This window comes from Mastigoproctus giganteus, chromosome 7, assembly GCF_048544385.1.
Source record: "Mastigoproctus giganteus isolate SK-2022 chromosome 7, ASM4854438v1, whole genome shotgun sequence".
Classification (NCBI taxonomy): domain Eukaryota; kingdom Metazoa; phylum Arthropoda; class Arachnida; order Uropygi; family Thelyphonidae; genus Mastigoproctus; species Mastigoproctus giganteus.
Window position 1 is genome coordinate 42,492,140 of NC_143581.1, and position 19,412 is coordinate 42,511,551.

The 19,412-nt window shown below is 36.1% G+C and overlaps 2 protein-coding genes across 5 annotated transcripts in view; one reads left to right on the top strand and one right to left on the bottom strand.

Moving 5' to 3' along the window:
• SPoCk (secretory pathway calcium atpase) overlaps positions 1-3,179 on the top strand; it is a 461,326-nt gene extending 458,147 nt beyond the window's left edge. For all 4 annotated transcript variants that reach the window (XM_090376865.1, XM_090376868.1, XM_090376866.1 and 1 more), the window contains exon 24: positions 2,821-3,179. In XM_090376865.1, coding sequence (XP_090232991.1) covers positions 2,821-2,945 — 125 coding nt within the window. In that variant the 3' untranslated portion in view covers positions 2,946-3,179. The remainder of the gene's footprint in view (positions 1-2,820) is intronic.
• Positions 3,180-11,873: 8,694 nt separating this feature from the next.
• The window catches only part of SmB (small ribonucleoprotein particle protein SmB), a 62,876-nt gene continuing 55,337 nt past the window's right edge, over positions 11,874-19,412 (bottom strand). The window contains exons 4-5 of the mRNA XM_090376869.1: positions 18,278-18,661; positions 11,874-12,057 (exon numbers count right to left, since the gene is read on the bottom strand). Of these exons, the coding sequence (XP_090232995.1) occupies positions 12,011-12,057; positions 18,278-18,661 (431 nt within the window). The 3' untranslated portion in view covers positions 11,874-12,010. The remainder of the gene's footprint in view (positions 12,058-18,277; positions 18,662-19,412) is intronic.

The following is a 19,412-nucleotide window of genomic DNA, read 5'->3' on the forward strand; positions in this document are numbered from 1 at the left end:
TTAAATAATATTTTTTGACAATATTATTTTAATTTCTAATCGATTTGAGATGAGAAAAGGTTTATTGTTCTTTTCTGTGAGCAGTTAAACTCTTAAGTTTATAATTTGTCTTTCAGTTTGCCTTTGGGAAACTGAAAAACAGATTATAAACATTTTTCATTTTACAAAGCTAAAATTTGCTGCTTTTTATATTGTCATTTATTATTTTTAATACACAGATATTTTTGTAAATCATTACTTATATATAGTATTTTGTAACAGGCAGTAGTTGACAGGAGAAGGAACAAGTAATACTATTAATAATAATATAGTAATGGCAAATGATACCAAAAAAAAAAAAAAAAAGTAAGCTTATTTAAAAAGCAGCATCAGAAAAAAATAAATAAACTCCCATTCCAGCAATCAACTACCCTCTGACTAAAGGGAAACTTTGGCACATCTATCCTACACCCATCCTCCTCAATTTGAATTTATGCCCTCCCCCCCCCATGTGTATAGCCTGAGCAAGAGTTTTTCAGTAATCTCAGTGAATCTCTGTGGAAGAGTTTTTCAGTAATCTCTGTGGCATTTTTCCTCTTGAGGAAAAATGCCACAGAGATTACTGAATCCATTCAGTTATAAGATCATTGAGGAGACTGCCATATAATTGTTAATCCCAGCATCCCAATAAAGAGAATATTTTAGTTTGGAAAAGAAGTTACAGTGTAATAGGGTCCTGTTCTTACTGAAAAAAATCATGCCAGGGAAATAGCTATGTAATCAATTAAAGAAGTTTTGTATCCCAAACATTTCACAACAGTTTGTGAAAATTACCAGAAGCCTCAAAAACTAGATTGATGAACCCCTCTAACCTATCAATACTGAAGGTACATTTTTTATTATATTTCAATAGTGCCACTACATGTGTATTTGTCTGTAGAAATGTGTTCATACCCACCAGCCAATTTATAGGTTTTGCAAGCTGAAAACTATCAACTAACCCAGAGAGAAAATATCTACTCCCTCCACCTAAGGTTGGCTAACTGCAACTTCAGTTGAAGAGGACTAGAAATGCTTCCAGTCATAAGAGGAATCAAACCATGCCTCCATAAATGAATGGTAGATAGCAATGTGTTGTGCCAATTAAGCTTCCACTAAGGATAACTGAAAGACAGAACTTCTCTCTTATAACACCTATATCCACTTTTTAAACTGAGGATGAAGGGTCTGTAGTCACGAATGGTCGTTAGCGTAATATCTCAAATAAAGAGCTTTATGGTAACTGAAAAAAAGTTTCTAGTACCGTTTGAGTCTTTCCAGTTGTTGTGAATGACAAGGGTGGGAGAAGCAACTGGCAGGTGAAAGCCATGCAGGACTCCACACAGGCACCTCTTCCACCACAGCCTGGCTCGCTGAGTGCCTCCTTACTGGGACAACTCCAGCTTTGAAAATTGTTAAAAAATACTTCTCGTCACAAAATTTATAAATGACCTAAAATTATTAACTATTTAGCAACCTTTTTGTCACCAAAAGGAGAGTTACTTAGTACAAAGAAGCACGCTACCAAAGTGCAATAAAAAATTGTTTTTTAATTTTTACACAAGGTAAATGGTAGTTTTCCCTTGATAAGCATTGAATAATGCATAGCTAATGTGATTTTTAAATTTTTAGCTTTGTTAGCGATGGAAATAGAGGGAGGGGGGACACAAAAATTACATTTTCCTGTCTGGCACTACCATTTTTAATTTTAAAAATATATTTTAAAGCTACTCATTAAGCTCTTTCCAAGCTATAGGTTGTCAACATTTTTGTCTCTCCCCCTTTTCTCAGACAAATTTTTGTCAATGATTAATATGGCATTATGTTGGCCCACATGATGTACAACCCCATGCAAAATTTCAAGTCAATAAGTTGAGTGGTTTCAGAGATACAATGCTGGGACAGACGGACAACCGAGTGACATTATAAGGGTCCTTTGTTAGACTACAGACCCTAAAAACAACCAGCAATGTTGGCAGTCCGTATGAAAATACCATATTATGTTTAAACAGGTCAGTTTTCAGATAAATTATTAAAGGCAAAAGGATGCAAGGAAGCCAGAATTTTGCTGTTACTTTCCTGCTCTTATACTCTTTCCATCATAAACAAGTCAAGTTTCCCCTTAAATTTTACCTTAACCACTCAGGGAAGCAGTTTATTTCTCAAATTCTCAGTCTATTGGTGTTCCTCCTACTATTTTTGTGCCTAGTTTTTATTTAAACTCTGCAAACCACAACTTCATATTGTCTCTCCTCTTTTCCCAGATGAGATGACTAGCTTTGGATCTTTTCAAGCTCAGTGTCAACACAGGCTTCAGCCCCAAATGCAGTCTCATCACTGACTTATATAATGAAAGAGTAACTTACTCTTCCCTAGATGCAAAGATATGGCAAATCAAACTTTTGTAAAGATAAGTTAAAGAAGGAATGCAAGTGGATGGTTGGAGGCTTTTTTTTTTTTTTTTTTTTTCTATTGTTCAAGGGCATGAAAATATAAATAACAGTAATAAATAAAACCTGGGCCCTAGTCATTAGGGCCAAGGTTTTATTTATTATTCCCCAGGAATGGGGAAATCTACTCAGAAGAACAATTAGGTGAGAATAGGCATGCAGAATGAGTTAATGCTTTCAACTAAGAAACTGTAAAGCTATAAAATGGAACCCCAGTTCAATCTGAATACTAAATATTAAATTGTAACGATGGGCAACAAAGTGCAGGAATCATTGCATCAAAAGATAATGTGTAGTTACGTTTAATTTAATCATTATTAAAATAATTTAATTTTTCTTTTTCTTTTAATAGATATTCTCATGCTGGTGGCACTGACATCTTCAGTATTTATCGTATCAGAAATCAAAAAGCTTATAGAAAGGGTGATATCTCGTAGACAAAGAGCAAAACAATTCTTTGATTCTAATCTTGTTTGACATTAAATTCTTAGTTTATATGCTGTATATATTTATATGTAAATCTCTCCCCCTTTTTTATTGAGATTCCTTGTAAAATACCCAAATACGTGAATAATTTCACAATCAAGCAATTCTGGAGCATTTGACACATACAGTGTTGTATCTTTATGCTGCTTGTATATTAAGACTTGTGTTGTTTTTCTATAAAGCACTGTACATTCTTTGAAAACAAACCATCCATTTGCTGCCTTTTTAAAGTGATATATACAAAGCTGTAATATATTTTATATGTTCATAACATATATATATATTCATAACTATTGCTATATTTATAAGAAATACTTAATTAGAAATGAGATTTTGGAGTACTGTGACATTATATCGGGTAAAAAAAAAAAAAAAGTCCTTTTCCACGAAAACTTTTTGTATTTAAATATTTCTTCTGTTAGAAATCTCTTTATTTTTTACCATGCAAAACTTGTTCAGAATGACTCATTTCTGAGTTTTATGTAATGTGTATATTTTGAAATAAATGCAGTCTAGTGTAGTGTGTAAACTAAGTTGATTAATTAGATGCTTTTTACAGTCATTGTAAAATTCCATTCACACACACACACTTGCAGAATGTGTTCCATTGAATGACATCTGCAGTTCTCAATAAATGAAATAGTCAGAGACATCACATAACAGTTACTCTCTATTGACAGCAAAAGCCACAGCCAATCAATTGCACTAAAAAAAACCCAACTATATCCTAAACCTTGACTGCTGCTGTGAACTCAGCTGATACCATTTACAAGCAGCATCTGACACTTGGGGTTGACATTTGAAACTAAACTCATATTTCAGAGACATACTGCAAACCCTGTATAAAGGCTAAATGTGTGTTGACCCAGTCTACCACGATGCTAAGGATTTCCCTTGGAGCAGTTGGGAAATCACTGATCCAAAATCTGTATATAGACACCAGGAAAGCCAGACATTGAAAATGTGGTGGCTACGATAGGTGGGGAAGATGTTAAAAAATAGGAAATACCTGCCAAACCAGCAGAGACAGTACTGTCTATCCCTATGCGTTGCTGTTGTGTGTAAAAACTCATGCCTGCTGGGAGCAAATAGTGAATCACTAAATACTATTCATTTAACTGAATATTACAGATATAAGAAATTGTGTTTTAATCATTTTGTGTTGTGCATTAAACTAATAAAACTTATTCAGGGTAACTAGTTTCTGAGTTTAATGTAATATGTATATTTTGAAATAAATGCAGTCTTGTGTGTATAGATAAGTTTTGTAAGTACAAAAAAAAAGTATTTACAAAATGTTATGTTTGCAGGAGTGCAAACCCAGGATTTTTCTTTGTGTGAAGCTGAGGGTCACAGCCTCTGCCATTACATTACCAAGAGAAAATTAACGTTTTTTTTTTTTTTTTTTTTTTTTTTTGTGTTTTAATAGTCTCTTTGGCAGGGACATTACATGTGTGTAACAAATTTTTCATATTAATTTTCAAATATTCAAATAAAATGCTGTTCATAAAAATGGGGATATTTGGCATCCCATTTCAAAATATTAGTGATTTTATGGAAACTGGTGCTGAAATCAGAGCCATGATGTATGCCTAGTCCTGATCATGGCCAGACTGTAGATGTATAAACATAGGAGTGTAAGTGTGTCAACTGCTAACTAGATGAAGCTGCAGTTGAGTCAGACTTTCATTAAAATTTTTCAATTGACCCCATCGCATACTGCAGAATTCATGAAAATGATTTCCAACTACTGCCTCAGTTGATCATTTTGTGCAAATTTGATATATTAGAAAGCTATGTGGTAACAGTGTACTGAATCATATTGTTAACTGAAAATATGAAATATTTGAAATACCACATTGTCACTTGATTCTTCATATGAAAGCACTTTAAATGACTTTCACAACATACCAATTATCAACAATGGCTGAGAAATAGGAAAACTTATTCTAAAACAGTGCTGTCTAATCTGGCCAAGCATCTTTATATTTTTAAGTTGGAAAGCACCACCAAAAAAAAAAAAATTCAATTTTTAATGACACAATTCTTACATTATATAGTCTTATATAATCATCTGTAATTAGTCACAACAAAATATGCACAATTTGCCATGCAAAAATGTTACTGGAGAAATAAATTCATTAAATGAACTCCAAGTCACGTTTTCTTGCACATATTAATATGTAGATTTCTTAAATAGTTTGAATTGATGAAAGGATAATTTAGAAGGCAAGGGAAGGAGGATAGATTTAAATTTAAATGCTTATAACATTTTAGTTTTTGAGAATAATTAATTTGACACTTACATATTATTTCTTCCAAACATATTCTTGGAAAATATAGTTGCTGGTTCAGAAGTGCCACACCTTGCTGAGGGCATTGTTGGATAGTCCTGTTCTAAAAAATATCATTTGTATAATAGACGGGTTAAGAAAAGTAAAATACCATGAACATTTACTTGTCTTCCCTGTTCACCCGAGTGGTGCTTTTAGGAAAGCCATTCTGAATGTCTAGCAAATTAATATACGTTATTTTGTAATATATGTCATCAATAATATAATGCCATTTTGAAAAATGATCATGTTCCATAATGGGATTTACAGACCTGGTTTGCCAAAGACCAAGTGGTATTTGAGTATTAATGTTTTTGCGGTGTGAAATAAATTTTAAACCATTGTCCTTTAAAAACTCATGGATGATATAATTGTAATTAGGAAATCAAGCATTGTTTCTGATTTGCTGCTTAAATTTTATACTGATGAAATGATCCATTATATTGTGAAACAGAACTCTTTCTACACCCCCCCCCCCCCCAAATTACTCGCAAGCACTGCTGTGCTGTGGGATAGTTTGCTGGGTTTTTTTTTTTTTTTTTTAATGTTGGCTAGTTTTGATATTCCTGACCAAGGCCTTTTCTGGAGTATGGTCACATATGTACTAAAAACATAACTGTTCCCCCCACCACTGACCTTACCTATTCCCAGTTAGTCAACTTCAAAATTAACACTGAATGCAATCTTTATTTACTAGCAGTGTTGTTCAGATACAGTATGTTAACATTGGAATAAAAAATAAAATAATAATAACAAAATGGCCAACCTTACAAGAGATACCTCTAATGTCCCTTACAGATTTTGGGTTTTTTTTTTTTTTTAATTCTACTCTACATTTTGATTTGATTGAGATCAGAAATTTCTTTCTAAAAATGGAACATACTTAAGGTAAAAATTTTATTCTCATGATATCCATTTAAAAATGAGTTAAATGTGTTGCATATATATTGACATTATCAAAATCAAGTTTCTTCATTGAAGTTGCATAACTGGATTTTTGCTAAGATATATTTACATTTTCAGAATAAAGGAGCACAAAACTGGTAATAAAACAGAATGCATTTCCATGGTGTTAATAAAGTTGCTGCTTTCTCTTATAATTATATACTGTCTGAAGTATATACTCAATAGTTGAATGTGTTTTTGATGGAACAATGTCTTTTAACCTGGCAAATCAAGTTTTCACCTTTCTGACCTGAACAAGAAAGAATTAACCAACAGAATAATTCTGTATTCAGCAAAGAAAAGCACATGAGTAGATGTCATCTGTGAAGATGTGTGGTGGCAATTTTGCTTTATAATTTTTGGACTCAAATTTGCCACTTGTTTTTCAGAAACAAATGAATCTATATCATATATGAATGAGTTATACCACTGATGATTGCTTAAATGTCCTAGCAGAAGTCACTTCATATTCAAATTTATTTATTATTTTTTTTTTTTATCAATTTAGTTTCCCTGATAATTTCTTAGCATAATTTAAAATGCTTCCTCAACAGCTAACCTCTCTGGGAAATAAATTTAGTCTTATTTATTTTATAGTCTTATTTGAATCTATCCATGAAACTTCTATTATTTTACTCTTTGCATAGCAAGCAAGTTCCAAAAAAAAAAAAAGCTTGTATTTAGACAGTTTTCATTTCTCTGAACAGAATGATCAAGGATAAACTACTTTTCTTGTTTGAAAAACTTTTTTTTTTTTTTTTTTTTGAGACACAAACTGAATTTCATTTTAGCAAATATTCTGAGTTCAGGTGAGATCTGGGAGGGAAGGGGCAATGCTCCTGATCAACAACAGCCGAAATTGGCAAGAATGTTCCCAAGTCAGATCAAGGTAATGTGGATATGAAATGACATACAATAAAGGGAAGATAATAGTGGGGATATGTGTCATAGGCCAAATGACTGAGGAGTAAGACAGAAAATATCTTTGGGCAAATTAACATTATCAAAATCAGGTGCCATAAATGGGATAATAAATATAATTGTCTCATTATGGGAGACTACTCTTTATCCCAGCATAGCTGAAAGAGTACAAAGGTTTCTAAAATTCTAAATCTAGTTCTCACTAAGGAGCCTTACAATATCAAAAACTTGACTGGGTGGGAGGGAACCAATAGCAAGCAGTGACCACAATATTGAAATATGAGTTGTACCTAAAGAAACCTGTGTGGTGAAATGTAAAGGTGAGAGCTTCAATTTCAAGAGATGAGACTATAATAGAATAAGATATTTCTTTGGCTTAACTAGAAAGACTACTGTATGTTGTTGGAAATATTCAAGATTTATCCTCAAGGCCATGAATATATTTTCACTAGTGGTCAAGTGCATCAAACATAAGATACCAAGGATTTAAAATTAGGTTAGGATTTTAAGTGAGCAAAAATAAACATGGGACAGTAAGCCAATCCAGCAAACCCTGATTTGCATGAATATTATAAGAGAATATGTAACAAAACCACTGTTGGGATAAGACAGGAAAGGTTGTAAAAAAACAAAGCACTAACAAGGAGAGTTAAGAGCATTGAGAGTTCTCATATGAACAAAGAGTTAAATCAAATCCCTTAATTGGTTGCAGTGAAAAGTCCAGAAAAAGTGCAAAAATGACAAATGAGTTGAACTGATACTTCCCAACAATATTTACAGCTGAAAGCAAACTGAATCTCTGAGGGATGTTAAGGAGGTGCACTGCTGTAAATAATGTTCTCTGAAAAGCATTTTTGTTTGTAGTCAGATAATCTCTGAAAAAAGCAAGGGGTCAAAGCTCCAGAGATTGATGGTTAGTTATAATTAAAAATGCAAGTGAGTGTATCAAACTATTGTGAATATTAATGAGAGCATCATTAAACTCTGGGAAGATCCCCTCAGACTGGAGAAATGCTAATGTCTCCCCAATCAACAAAGGTGGAGCTAGGTAACTACAGGCCAGTGAGTATAGCTCTGTGGTAGGGAACTCATGGAGCCTATGGTTAAGGATGCAATTAAGGACCATTCCAACCAGAATGATATGAACAGATCTCGGCATTTTTGTTAAGGGGAGATTACAACTTACTAATCTGGCAAACTACTGTGATGTGCTTATTAAACAGTTGGATGAGGTAACAATTTTGGATTATATATCTGGACTTTAGTAAGGCCTTTGATATATAAATTGGAAGAAGTTGGAGTTATCGATAAGATCCTATATTTCAATCACAGGCTGGCTAAAAGATAGGAAACAGGATCATCATAAATGGTCACTCTGTAGGATGGACTAGTGTAACAAGTGGGAGATTATTTCTATTTTCATAAATGGTATTGATAAGGTATCCAAGGGAAGTTATCAAAGTTTTGCTGACAATTTAAAGGTAGGAAGGATGGTTAATGACCAGAACCGGGCCATTTTGCTTCAAAAGCAGACTGGTTGCATAAATGGTCAAAAAATAGCAACTGAAGTTTAATGCTTCTAAATGTAAGGTTTTGCAGATAGAGAACAGAAATCCAGGATAGGTTATATAAGCCTTACATGAGCATACCCTAATATTATTATAGCTGTTTTAAGCACATCTCTTCAGAGTTGCATTAGCGGAGCATACTGTATAATCTATTATGTAGCACAGAGCAAAACATAAAGTAAAATAAAATAAATAACAAGTTGTCTGCTAAGCAGATGGCTCTTTCATGTTCTAAGATACATTTGTCGAGTCTTCTGCCAGTTTCTCCAGCGTAGCAACCAGTGCAGTCACGGCAAGAAATGCAGTAGACTAGATCACTTTGTAGTAAGGTGGGAACCGGTGTTTTCACTCTGGAGATGAGGGATCGCAATTTCCTGCCCAAGAGCTGTATGCACTTTATTCCATGAGATTTCCAGACCATAGAAACCTGCTGTTGATAGGTTCAGGGCACCTCTCATCCGTAGAACTAGAGTGGGTCCAGGCATGAGTTAACAACATCCACTCAGTGTCAAGAAAATGGCTGCACGTGTGTGGTGACCAGTAGTTGGTAAATTGGCTTGCGATAGACTGTCTTAAAGCGTGTGCCCTCACATCGGACAAGGGTGTCTTTAAGTATGATAGGGTATTGTCCAACTCTAGTTCAATGGTGAATTTTATGATTTAAGCAAGAGAAAATAATCCACACAGTCGCCTCCATGCCTCTGGCTGCCAGATTCCGCATTTCTACGGCGACAGCGTAGAAATGCGGAATCTACTTCGCCAACTCATAACTCACCGAGTTATGAGTTGGCGAAGTTTGTCTCGGGGCTCCTTTCTCCCCTAGTAGGCAAGACTGCCAACACCGTTTCCAACAATGGTGAGTTTATAAAACAGATCCGAGCCCTATCCATCTCAGAAGATCAGATTATGGCATCATTTGATGTGGTATCCCTTTTTACTTCCATCCCAGTCGAGCTTGCCATCACGTGCTAAGTAATTCTTGGATAGCGACCAGACCCTTGGCAACAGCACCAAACTAACATCAGATATTTCCACTGCCCTCAGACTGTGCTTAACTGGTGGTGCAATTATGTTCACAACAGGTGCACGGCACAGCCATGAGTTCCCCAGTTAGTTGTCACAGCAAACATCGCGATGGAAGAACTGGAGAGTCGTGCATTTATGAGTATGCCAGATCCCATTACATTTTGGTGTCGCTACATGGATGATGTGTTTGTAGTTATTCCCAGAAATTCGGGTGACTGACTCTTAGACCACTTCAAATCTCTGTCGTCTTTCATAAAATTCATCATTGAACTAGAGTTGGACAATACCCTACCAGACTTAGACACCCTTGTCTGACATGAGGGCACTCGCTTGAAGACAACAGTCTATCGCAAGCCAATGTGTGCTGGCCAATTTACCAACTACCGGTCAGTATATCGTGCAGCCATCTTCTTAGCACTGCGCGGACCTTGCTAACTTGTGCCTGGATCCACTCTAGTTCTATGGATGAGAGGCACAAGATAGATCTTGTGAGGTGTTGCTATCCCACCAGTACCCTAGACAGGTGTGACCTACAGGCACGTAACCACGTAGCGACCAACAGGAGCATTCAAGATAATGACTCTGCCATGAGTGCCTTATCCCATACTACCCAAACCTATCAACAGCAGGTTTCTAGGGTTTTGAAATCTCATGGAATAAAGTGGGTACAGTTGCCGGGCAGGAAGTTGCGATCCCTCATCTCTGAGTGAAAACACTGGTTCCCACCTTACTACAAAGTGGACTAGTCTTCTACCGCATTTCTTGCCGTGACTGCACTGGTTGCTACGTCGGAGAAACCGGCAGAAGGCTTGGCAAACGTATCTCAGAACACGAAAGGGCCATCCGCTTAGCAGACATAGAACACTTGGCCATTGCTGAGCACTTCTGGTCAACCCGACGTGACATTGACCCACGCCACAATGTCATGGTTCTTGATCGGGCCCACCATTACCTGGTTGGAGTCGTTGCACATCATGTGATCTAATACTTCGGTCAGCAGAAACAGTGGATGTCGTGTCCACCCTATTATTGAGGCAACCATTCTTATGACTGACAAATGTTAGCAACGTTCACATATGTCAACCACAGGCTTCAACTTCAAACAGTTAGTTGTTACATCACACAGTTTACTGTGCATGACTGGCACTACACGCTCTAAGTTCTACGTTCCCAAACTCTCAGTTCAACTCATGCAGGTTACGATGATAACCGAAAGCTTTTTAACAAAATCTTTCGTTTCAAAATGTATTTAACAAAATCTGTCTTAACATTAAACCTGTCATTTATTTTACTTTCCGTTTCGCTCTGTATTACATAATAGATTATACAGAATGAATCCAGAGCGCACAGGCCTCTTTACCTATGTTAGCAGAGCATAGTTTCACAGATGTCAGATGTTTTTAACGTTGTGACTCTGTCTTGTGTTAATCAGAGTGATCAGTATATGTACATTAAGAATTTATAGTAACCACACATTTCAAAATGAAAACTATTCTCTTTTACTAGCACTGCCACAAAACCAACTTGGTATCTGTATCTGCCCCCCCCCCCAAGCTACTGTCAAAGTTTTACATAATTTCACCATAATTATAAATCAAAATCATAGTGCACCCTTTGATTTTGTCGAAATTCCTCCACTGGACTCTTCAGTACTATGACCTTTGGCTCACTGCCTTAAGTAATTGTACTTTCCAATGCTGGCTTCTTAATTTTGTTACAAGAACATCAGCTTCTGAAACAATCTCAAATTGGAGTAATGCCTTGACCCTGTAACTGAACTGAACTGAACTGAGCTGAGCTGAGCTTTCTAATAACCAATTCAGTCTCTGGAAAACAACTAATAATCAAGTATTATGTACATGTGCAACCTCCAAATGTTGTTTTTGATTTTGTGTAGTGTAAAAAATGTATCAACTTACAATATCAACAAATGAATGACTATTTCCTTTTATACAAAATACAACAGTATAATCATAGGTTTCAGTCAACAACAAAATCTACTTGTCATTGAAGAATTATAAAGCTTCAGCCATTTCTTAATACTAGACCTTACAATACGTGCAAATAGATTTAGATATATTTTTCAGTTTATCATTCTATTTTAATCTTAATTCATAAAACTAAGATAAACTACAAATACAATTTTATTGAATACTTACATTACTACAAAAAAGAACTGATACATGTAAATGCTGGTAAAGAACAATATTTTGATAAAAAATAAAATAAATCTGCAAACTTTGCACTGTAGGGGAAAAAGGTTTCATGGTCCTCTGGGTGGAGGGGGCCTCATAGCAGGTGGAGGTGGAGCTGGGAAAAAAAAAAAAGAAAGATATATATATATGTGTGTGTGTGTGTAATAAGCAATGTATTCTGCAACTGCTTTTCAAATCATATGTATTGGACAGGATGGACATACAGAGTGGTACAGTGTATTTACTTCAATTCAAAAATATAACTGATTTACACTGAAAGGATGAAATTCGTGGGATGCCTGGTTCCTGGGCAACACGAGGCTATCACCCCCCTCTCGCTAGTGGACGAACCCACTGCTTGGCAGTATATAGGTAAACTGCAATCAAATAGACAGTAATTTGATGCCAGTATGGATAAACATTGTGAGTTCACTGACTTTGAAAGAGGGATGATAGTGGGTGCCCGATGCATGGGTCACTATCAAGGAGTTGATACAAAAATTGCACTATTCCCCATTCGACAGTATCAAGAGTATATCAGGAATACACCATTTCCAGAATAACATCTCATCGTGGACAGTGCTATGGGCAAAGAAAGGTGGTGGATGAATGTGGCTGTCGACGCCTGTCTCACATTGTTTCAGCCAACAGGAGAGTGACAGTGGCACAAATCACTGCAGACTTCAATGAGGGAGGTGCCAGAAACGTCTCCACTAAGACCATGAGGCGAGCATTAGCTGCAATAGGTTATGGGAGCTGCCGACTCACCAGAGTCCCACTGCTAAAACCACAACACAGGACTACACACGTCAACTGGGAAAAACATGGGCACTGGACCTTGGATGACTGGAGACTGGTCTCCTGGTCTAATGAGTCCCGTTTCCAGTTATTTCAAGTGGACGGGAGAGTGCGTGTCTAGCAGAAACCGCACAAAGCTATGCACGTCAACAAGGAACTGTTCAGGCGGGTGGATAGTCGGTAATGGTCTGGATCATGTTCAAATGGGACCTCTGGTACATCTAGATGCATCTCTGAACAGTACAGGTTTTGTGTCCATCCTTGCAGACCACTACATCCCTCCATGGTCATCATGCATTCACAGGGCAATGGACTCTTCCAGCAGGACAATGTGCCTCCCCACAGAGCCGGGGTGACTAGAACCTGGTTCAAAAGGCATTCCGCAGATTTTACCACTATGGAATGGCTTCCCCATTCACTGGACATGAACCCTGTGGAGAATCTTTGGGATGCTGTGGAAAGGTCCGTTCGGCTTTGGATCCTCCACCCAAGAATGCACCAGAATTATGGACAGCGGTGCAGAAATCATGGATGGAAATACCTGTGGAATGCTTTCGTGAACTAGTGGACTCAATGCCTCGCCATGTGACTGCCCTTATCCGGGCGAAAGGTGGGCCTACCCATTACCAGATAGGTAGCCCATGATTTGTTTGTACACTCAGTATAGAAAACAAATGCAAAAGCAAGTTAATAAAACAAGATGTGCTCCAATTATTATGAGTCTATGCCACTCTTAAAGTGTGAGTACTCCACAACACTGATCATTCAACTCCATGCCAAAATCATTAAAGAAATCAAACTGACAACAATCAGGAAAGATCTGTTTGCATAAAAACCACTGAAAGACTAATACCACGAACTGATGAGATAAAGCCTGCTGTACTAAATTAAAGTCCCATAAATATATTACTTCTGCTAGCAGCAGGTATATAATTCATCCTCTTTTTTACCTAAAATAGTTGAATGGGTTTAAATCAGAAAACAGACTGGCAAAGCGTCCAAAAATCATTTGGTCCATTAGTACATTTCTAACAAACTGTGTTGCCAGAAAAAGTCATCAGCAAGGGGAAAAACAAGAGCATTAATAGGTACACTTAATCTGAAAATAATCCACTCATTAGCCACTGTCAACCAGGAATCCCTAACAACATATCTCCCAAAAATAACATTCCAACTGACTATATGGTACAATGATTCACTAATCCAGCAAACTTTTGTTAATGGTTAAGCTTGTATTTTCTATGTGCTGAACAATGGTTACAGTATCACTGAAGACATCAAGTTCCTGCACTATAGTTGGCTGTCTGAAATCACCTGCTCCATCCTCAATGCAAAGGGGGGTAAGCAGAATGCTAGTTATGCATAAAAGAAGTTTTAACCTTCTGAACTGCAAATCACATACAAGGAGTGTTTAAAGGCTTTATCTGATGAGTTTGGTAATGTTACTTTAACACAGTAAATGTATTGCCACTGATGCTGCAATGCATCGATTCCAGCTGCGAAGAAAGTTTTCAGAAATGCATCCACTGCATTAATGACATCACTGGTGGTGGGAAAATGGATGTAGCCAGGTATTTTTCAAATTAGGAAATAGGTAAAGGTCCAATGGTGCTAGAGCTGATAAATATGGGGAATAGTCCATGATTTCAAACCTGCACTCACGCACTGCAGCCATGGACTTGTGAGCAGGAATCCCTGAGTCTTGTTCCACCAGGCATGTTGGCCTGGTGGAACAAGACTCCTTTTGCTCAGCCTTTGTCTTTGATGTTTTCATGCAAATGCCCCTGACTGTGTGGCTTTTCTGAAGGTAGTCCACCAGCAATACTCCAGCATCCCAACTGATGCCATTATCTTGCCAGCAGAAGGAATTGACTTGACTTTCTTTGGAGGGGCAAAAAGAACCTGTTATTATGTGGTACACACACATTAAGATGAGATGTCCAGATGCTGGCAATGTACTGAACTATCACTCATCACCAGAACATATACACTATCAACAACACAGGTCTTCCAGAGTGGGTTATCTTCCAGGCTCTCCCTCCACCATTTAAATTCTACTGCCCACTTCTTAGGCACCTCCATAGCCAGGTGGGCAGGAGCAGCAGTGCGTAGCACACACTTCTTGATTAGACCGGGGTTCGAGCCCGTGACCACCAAATACGGAGGATGCAGAAAGGTCAGGGAATGACCACTACATATCCCCCGAGCAATATGGCCTTAGTTGCTAATGCTCCTAAAAAAACCCAAACCCACTCCTTAACCATGGAATAGGAAGGGGCATCCTCCAGTGTTATAACCACATCCTCATGAATTGCCCTTGGCATTAGATTCCTTTTCCCAAAATATTGGATGACTGATTTTGTCCATCTTTCCTCATTCACACAACTTTGTTGACGTCAGGACGGCCTGTAATTGAAAATAAGATGTTACTGAAACTGCATGAAACTTGTTGGTTACTATTTTAAGCGCTATACATTAACTTTTCAACCCCTCCTCATAATAGTAAACTTAAGGCAAACAAGAACAAAACCAGTAATCAAAGTGTCCCATGTACATCATCTGCAAGGGAAAAATAAATAAATAAATAAATACTTAAAGATATAGTTTAACCAGACGAACACACTCTTGGAGCATTAAATCACATTAGTTCCACACCCCCCCTTTCACCAACTGCTGTGAAATGTTTTACATTACAAACATGTAGTAAACATATCTCTTTTCATTTATTTTTCACTAAGATTTGCAAAATGTAAATACAGCTCAACCATCTATATCTAATAAGTTTTCTCTCTAGAAAAATTCTCATGACTGTCAACTTAAAAGAAAATTACTTTTAATTTTATCTCCATAAAACAAAGTAAAGATAGGTATGTATGCCAAATACAACTACATCCAGGTAATACCACTCCTTTGATTAAGTCTGCTGGAATCTGAAACTGCAATCATTTTTAGCAAAACTTCATAAATTCTATTGGAAACCTTTCATTAGTCTGAACCACTCTTAATCCTATTGTTTATTATAGCAACCCCCTGTCAATCAAGTGTTAGGGCACATCATTTTATTGACTATTATGGCAATGAAATTAGATTTTATACAGCAGCTATTATGTTTAAATTACTGGGAATGGCTAAATTCTACTGCACAATTATCATTCTTAGCAATACAACAATTCAAAATCATATATGTGATATGATTTGTATAATAAGATAGTAATCATATGATCTGTATAATAAGCTATCTATTTTTCCTTTCCTTGGTTGAACTAAGATTTAATTTAAATTAAATCTTAGTTCAACCTAATTTAAATCTGATTCTAATATTTGCCGATATCAATCGAGTAAAATAACAGATAAATTCCAGAATTAATCTACTCAATCTACCCTAACCTCTCATCCTTTATCTAAACCATGGTTTCCCAATAAATGTGTTAAGGCTGTTCAAAATAATAATATAGCATATCACAATCGATTTTTACCTGAAATCTCCAGCCTATACTGAAGTCCACAATAACTGTAAAGTTACTGATAAATACAAACTCCATTTAGAAAAAAAGCTAACAGCAAAGAAGAAATGGGTTGTGTTCCAAAAATTTAAGGCTGGTTGTTCAGAAATCAAAATGAATTCCTTCACAGAAACAACATCAGCATTAATTTAGAGAAAGCAATGTGCAAAAATGTAAACTCTTATGCACAATTTAATTAAAAAAGAAAGAAAAAAAAGAGCAAAAATCCATGGTATCTCCTATAATATGATCATCCCCCAAAAAGCTAAATCTTTTCCAAAATTATACAGGCTAATGAAGTGAATAAACAAAACATAAAGAGCAGCTCTTTTGTTTCAGGTATCAATTTACCCTTGACACTTAAAACATGAACTTCAACGGGTGAGAGAGAGAGAGAGAGAGAGAGAGAGAGAGAGAGAGAGAGAGAGAGAGAGAGAGAGAGAGAGAGAGAGAGAGAGAGAGTGTGTGTGTGTGTGTGTGTGTGTGTGTGCGCGCGCGCGCGCGCGCGTTTTGATACATAGTTAAGATCCATTAAGATAAAATATGTATAAAAAGTATACATACATAAGAGCATTGTCAAATAGGATGAGTGTCATTCAGGAGTTTCTCACAATGTTTGGCCCTTAATTGCTCACAATTTCAATGGAAATTATGAATAAGTCATCTGCAATAGACTCACCCCTCTGATGGGAAATTAATGAACACTGCTTTTTTGTCCTAAGGAACTGATACCACTATCTTGGTAGCCGATGGTGCACTTGGAAATTTTTGGAAAGGAGAGTCTTCATAATGTCATCCCATAAACTGTTGTTTGATCTCTGAATCTAAATAAATCCAACTTGAGGGTGAAAGTTGTAAGCAACAAACTTATTTGAATCCCTGGACAAATTTCACAAGAAATATCTTTGCACAACAATTCTCCTTCCATGATCTACACTCATATCTTTTCATCTCACTTTGCTGAAATTTTTCATGCCCAGTTCTTTATGGACAGCACAAGGGATTCATTAAAAAGATGTTTAGTGGTTTTGCTATGTAATGCAACCCAGGTGACTATTAAAATCAGGTGATGAACAGCACTATTTTCTGTAGTTGTCAGTCATAGGTCATCCAGACCTAGGACTCAGTGACTTCTTCTCAGTCCTTTCAAATAGTTTCCATTGCTATATGGCTCTCTTATTTTGAGATATTTTGTTTTTTGGATGACTTTCATCCAAAAAACAAAACAATAATGCTTAAGATATTACTCTAATAAGTTGGGCTGCATGCATATAAATGTCTACAATTCATTCTTATCACATTCATGTCATATTGAAATATTAAAATGAGCTAGGCCATAAGCATTTCAAATACTACCCAACTTTTTTTTAATTTTCCTCTGTCTCCATTATCACATAAATATAGTTAAAACCATGCAGTGGTATTTTCAAAATACCACTTTACAATGGCCATTACCGCACACTGTAGCCTGCTTTTGAGAAAATAACAGTAAGCCACCTCTAAAGACAATCTTACAATACAGAAATAATTAATATTATTCATTATAAGAAATTTGATTTCCAGTGCCCTACGTAATCCATAATCAGGTAAGCAAATTTTATCTTTCTTTAATTATTAAACAATACACCTTAATTTCGTTAGAGGGTGTATTGTTTTGTGAGCTAATTTATGGATAGCATTCAAATTTAATTGCGCTGTACTGATAGCCTTGAAACTGCTACACCTGCATTTGGCTCATTTTTAGTTTTTGAATGAGTTTTATTTTAAAAAATTTTTGCACTCTTAGAATAACATGGCTCATGGAAGAGATAAGGTAATCTAAGCAACAAAAAAGTGACTTTACACTGTGCTTTTCTAAATTCTGTTCAAAACTGAAGATACAACAATGCAAAGTTAAAATAGCAATTTGAATAAATGCAAACTGTATTCCAGTGCAAAAAAAAAAATTTTCATATATAAATTAACTTAATCAATAAACTCATCTTAATGTTAAATAGGTATTAGTCATTAATACAAATTAGTGTCATAAGTTACCAGCTCTCATCATTCCAGGTGGTGGAGCACGTATTCCAGGTGGTGGACCCATTGGAGGTGGCTGCATACCTCGAGCTACTGGTACCTGTGTTGGAGGTACACCCCGTCCCATCATGCCAGGAGGGGGAGGCGCCATCATTCCTGGTGGAGGTGCTGTTCCTCCAGCAGCTGTTGTGGTACCTCTACCAGCCATTGCTGCAGGAGCTCCTGGAGGGGGTGCACCCATTCGTGGTGCAGATGCACCTGCAGCTGCAGTAGTTGCAGGAGCTGGTGAAGGAGCTGATGGCCGAATTTGAGGTGGAGCTGATACAGAAGTTCCTCTACCTTGAGGGGTCATTACTTGTTGAGATGGGCCTCCAACACCTCGAACTGGACCTTGTAAACCTAGGAGAAAACAAGAGTTTTAATCCCACACCTTTAAAATCCATCACAGTAAAACCTAGAAATTTCTGAATATGAACAGCAAACATTATTCACCAAACCAAGTTTCTTGTTTCGTTCAATGAAAAAATTTAATTTAAACTAAAACGTTCAGAAAAATGTTTAGAAATTCACCTAATGACATATTACTCACACTCAACTAGTGAAGAATGTTGTGAAATAGATAAATATAATACAATTTATTGAAATAACTAGACCTATATAAAATACATACGCTAAGGATGATATAAGGAGGAAGTATAAACATATATCTTTAACGATACTCTACTAAACTAATTTCTGCAACCTCTGTAGGTGGTAGCTAAGACAAGATGGCTTCATCAAGCTTTGTTGTGCTAAAGTGTTTTCCAAAACTTTCTTTTGAATTTCAAAGAAAAACTTAAAATATATATTGGTACAAAAAAAAAAAAAAAAAATCAATATTTGAATATATTTTATTAATGTTAGATATGTACAAATATAAGAATTCTTTCACTACAAATAAATGCATTTTTATGCAACTAAAAAAAAAATAATTAATAGATAAAACTCAGTCTAATATTTTATAACAGTAATATAAAGAAAAGCAAGTACTTATCATGCATTTAAATAGCACACAAACATAATCACTACATACAGTTGTGTTGGTGATATAAACATACAAGAAAAATATGACAAAACAGAAATTAAAAAAGACAAATGAATAGTTATAGCA